Consider the following 3,615-nt stretch of genomic DNA (forward strand, 5'->3'; position numbering starts at 1 on the left):
CACACACACACTACACTACACACACACACAACTATATATATATATATATATATATATATATATATATATATATATATTCATGATTGAGTGTGTGAATGTGTGTGTGCATACATGATGTAGTCAATCATGGAGTCAATCGTAAAACGGAATTGGCACCCACCTAGGCCAGCAGCTATCGCATAGCCAATACCGGCATCTAGGTCCAGTAAGTCGGCTCTGTTCTCCAACACATCTACTAATCTCAAGCTCAACTCTGTACTTGAGATTGCGTGTGATGAAGAACGCAACCGAGGACCAATGGCGCACAAGCCGAGGATAGCGGCTACACGTCTGTAGGGACTGACATCATTGACACCCCCTGATGTCACGATCCAGGAAAGTTCGGGGCCGGCGATGGTTCTGTTTCGCTCCTCGATATCTATTTATAATATGAGGCGTGAGTGAGAATGTAGGTAAGAAACAGTCAACGGATTCAACGATACGTTCGTGTACAGATGTACTTAAAGATATCGGATGGATTAAATGCTCATACTATCGCATGCGCTATAGAGCAGCTATGTCGTAGTACAATCGGGACGGAGGATTACAGTGAGAGTCTCTTCTACCCACACACTCTTTAACCGAAGAAAAATGATGTCTCCCTATTGTAAATACAGGCTAAAACTAAGGGGAGAATATCGAAGTCCCGCACAAAGTCTTTTGATAACTCAACAGCATATGCTAATTTCGCAGGCTTCTAGCACGAGCCAATTGCCGGTGAATTGTTGTCACGAATTCATCTAATCATCTGATCCGCATATAATTATATACCGACTATTTAATCAGTGCGAGACGGTTCCATTAATCACATAATGGCTTGTACTACGACAAATCGAAAGTAATATAGAATGTGGTAGTACGAACGAGAAGGAACTAAATGTCGTGGCTCACAACAGAGAGTTATTAGTGTAGCTTTCACCTCAGACCTAGGCACCAAACTACTAGTTGCATACAAAGTAGAAAAACTATACGCCATATACACACTAACCTGGTACGCGTTCTAGAGACAAAACTGTGATGATCTTGAACGGCAGATTTACACCATTCACCGCTTGTGACAAATAATTAGTACAGCTATAAGAACAAAAGGTCACATATACACCAGATTGGCACTTGCAATACAGACCTACCTGTAGTGCCGATAAACTTCAGGTCTACACCAGAAACCATCAATTACATATGCACTAGCATTACTATGAGCCACATATACACAAGACCTGTCCGTGCAAATGAAGACATACCTGTGGTATCGTTTGACTCCAAATCTACTACCAAAATCCATTCATAACAGTTAGAATAGGACTGCTATGAGCCGCATATTTAATAAAACGGAAATAAAATAAAGACATACCTGTGATATCGTCTAAATTCAGATCTACACCAGAGGCCACCAGTAAGAATTTAACTAGGATTGCTATGAGCCACGTATACATTAAAACCACACGTATAATAGAGACATAACTGTAGTGTCGTCTAAGTCCAGGTCTAGCCCAGAGACCATCTAAACCAATTTCACTAGCACTACTGAGAGCCACATATATATTCAACCGACATGTACCGTAGAGACATACCTGTGGCGCCGTCCAACTCCAAGTCCAGCATGCACAGAAAGGAAGCCACCACTCGGTCGACATACGCATACAATTCGCGCGAGTTCTGTTTGACACACGCTACCAGGGCGCCCAATGCTATGGTGCAGTTGACTCGCGACGTCCCCGAAGTTCGGGACACCGCTGCGAGTTCCTCAGCAATTTGGCGGAAGGCTTCGAGTTCAATAGATTCTTCTTCCTCGTCGCTTTCCTGTGGTTGCATCTGATGCATATTTATACTGTATGTGTTTACACACGTCCATGAATGGTCGCCTACTGACGTGTACGAATATGCTTTGCGCGTGTTTATGGGACAGAGAGCGTATGTAGATGTATTTGTTCGAACAGATATATATCTATGTGCGGGTCTGTTTGCTCATGGTACATAAGCCTTTATCCTAGCTACGGAAACAGTTATTGAATGTACAAACGTGCACACCTCGGCTGCTTGGTAATAGCTGATCGGTAACGAGTCCGATACGAGTACGCATATGCTCGTATCTTCGGTCTGACACCATACAGACAATCCAATTTAACTCACACAAATGAGGATGGAGTATACATACTATATCCGCCCCCACATATTGTCACGTGTAAGCTCTGATATACCTTCCCAATAGAATTTGGTCGCCTATCATCAGCAACCGTCTGGCATGTGGTGCACAAGTAGCAAAACAATAAGTTCCCCCTATACTGCACATATAGTAGAGGTGGAAAACAAAATCATACTAGTCCAACCCCACACGCACTTTGACACATCAACGTACTATATAGATATACCTTTCGATTAGGTTTTCATATTTACACTTCCGCATTTGGCTGGCATGTGGTGTACAGGTAAAGGTCAGGAACCTCCCTCGAACTGCAAGTCTAGTTGAGCTGGAAAATATAAACACACGCACATGTTACGTAATGGCGCTCTAGAGATACCTTCTCTTTAGAATCTCGTCTCCTCTCCTCCACAATCGCCTGACATGTAGCGTATAAGTAACGGGCCATGAATCTCCCCCAGGACGCACTCAGATGCAGATGAAACGGCCAGTCGCATCCATTGCCAACAGTGGACACGGGAGCGCCCCTGTATTTGATCAGGCCACTCCATTCGATCATATTGGACTTGAGCATGTTCCGCCTATGCTCGTGAGTCGTAGGCATACCTGTTTCAGCCATGGGAATTTGTGTCAACATTTAGTTGTAAATTGTGCCTGCTGTGAAAATATACGACAAATTCGTATACGTCCTGACCGTTAAATACAAGAAAACCAATGGAGAGTTCCATATACTTAGCAATACATCTAGAGCTTCTCGGGACTCTAACTATCGGCTTGAGATATTAATTCCTATCCTCACGTGGCATGAAAAGGAATGGTCGCAATGTTCGCGAATACCTCATATGATCTCCCCACTCAAAGACTCGAAGACTGAGACACAAGAAAAGTGGGGCAGAGAAACTCACTATCACACACAAACAAACAGCAACACACAGTACAACACAGACGTGTGCATCACGAGTTAAATGTGTTTACTTCACTAGAACGCACATAAGACAAGCGTATACAAATAGGGCAATTCTGTTATACAAACAAGGCAATCATATATAAATAGACCAAGAATACATCCTCAGTCAGAGCCATACCACTCCCAGCATTCACAGCGGTTCTCTCCGAGTCTAGCCCACACTGTATCAATCCAAAAGACGCAGCAGTGCGTGTTCGTGGTGTGGCACTGCTTTGGTGCGACCGGGACAGAAATTGTACAATGTATCTCGCTACACGCGATGAAGCGTCCGTACCTGCGGCAGCGGTTCTGTCAGAAACAGAAGATCGAGTGACTGGGCCTCGTCCTCGACGCTTGGTTTTGTAGTCCAGGCCTTTCCGCACCTATTAGGATATATATATATATATATATATATATATATATATATATATATATATATATATATATATATATAACAACAAACAATAACATATAGTAATATTAGGTACTA

At 43.0% G+C, this 3,615-nt stretch overlaps 1 protein-coding gene across 1 annotated transcript in view; it reads right to left on the minus strand.

Moving 5' to 3' along the window:
- The window catches only part of SARC_04346 (hypothetical protein), a 14,886-nt gene that overhangs the window by 2,445 nt on the left and 8,826 nt on the right, over positions 1-3,615 (minus strand). The window contains exons 8-11 of the mRNA XM_014301832.1: positions 3,265-3,508; positions 2,559-2,785; positions 1,611-1,851; positions 161-418 (exon numbers count right to left, since the gene is read on the minus strand). Coding sequence (XP_014157307.1) covers positions 161-418; positions 1,611-1,851; positions 2,559-2,785; positions 3,265-3,508 — 970 coding nt within the window. The remainder of the gene's footprint in view (positions 1-160; positions 419-1,610; positions 1,852-2,558; positions 2,786-3,264; positions 3,509-3,615) is intronic.

Source organism: Sphaeroforma arctica (genome assembly GCF_001186125.1).
Source record: "Sphaeroforma arctica JP610 unplaced genomic scaffold supercont1.240, whole genome shotgun sequence".
NCBI lineage: Eukaryota > Ichthyosporea > Ichthyophonida > Sphaeroforma > Sphaeroforma arctica.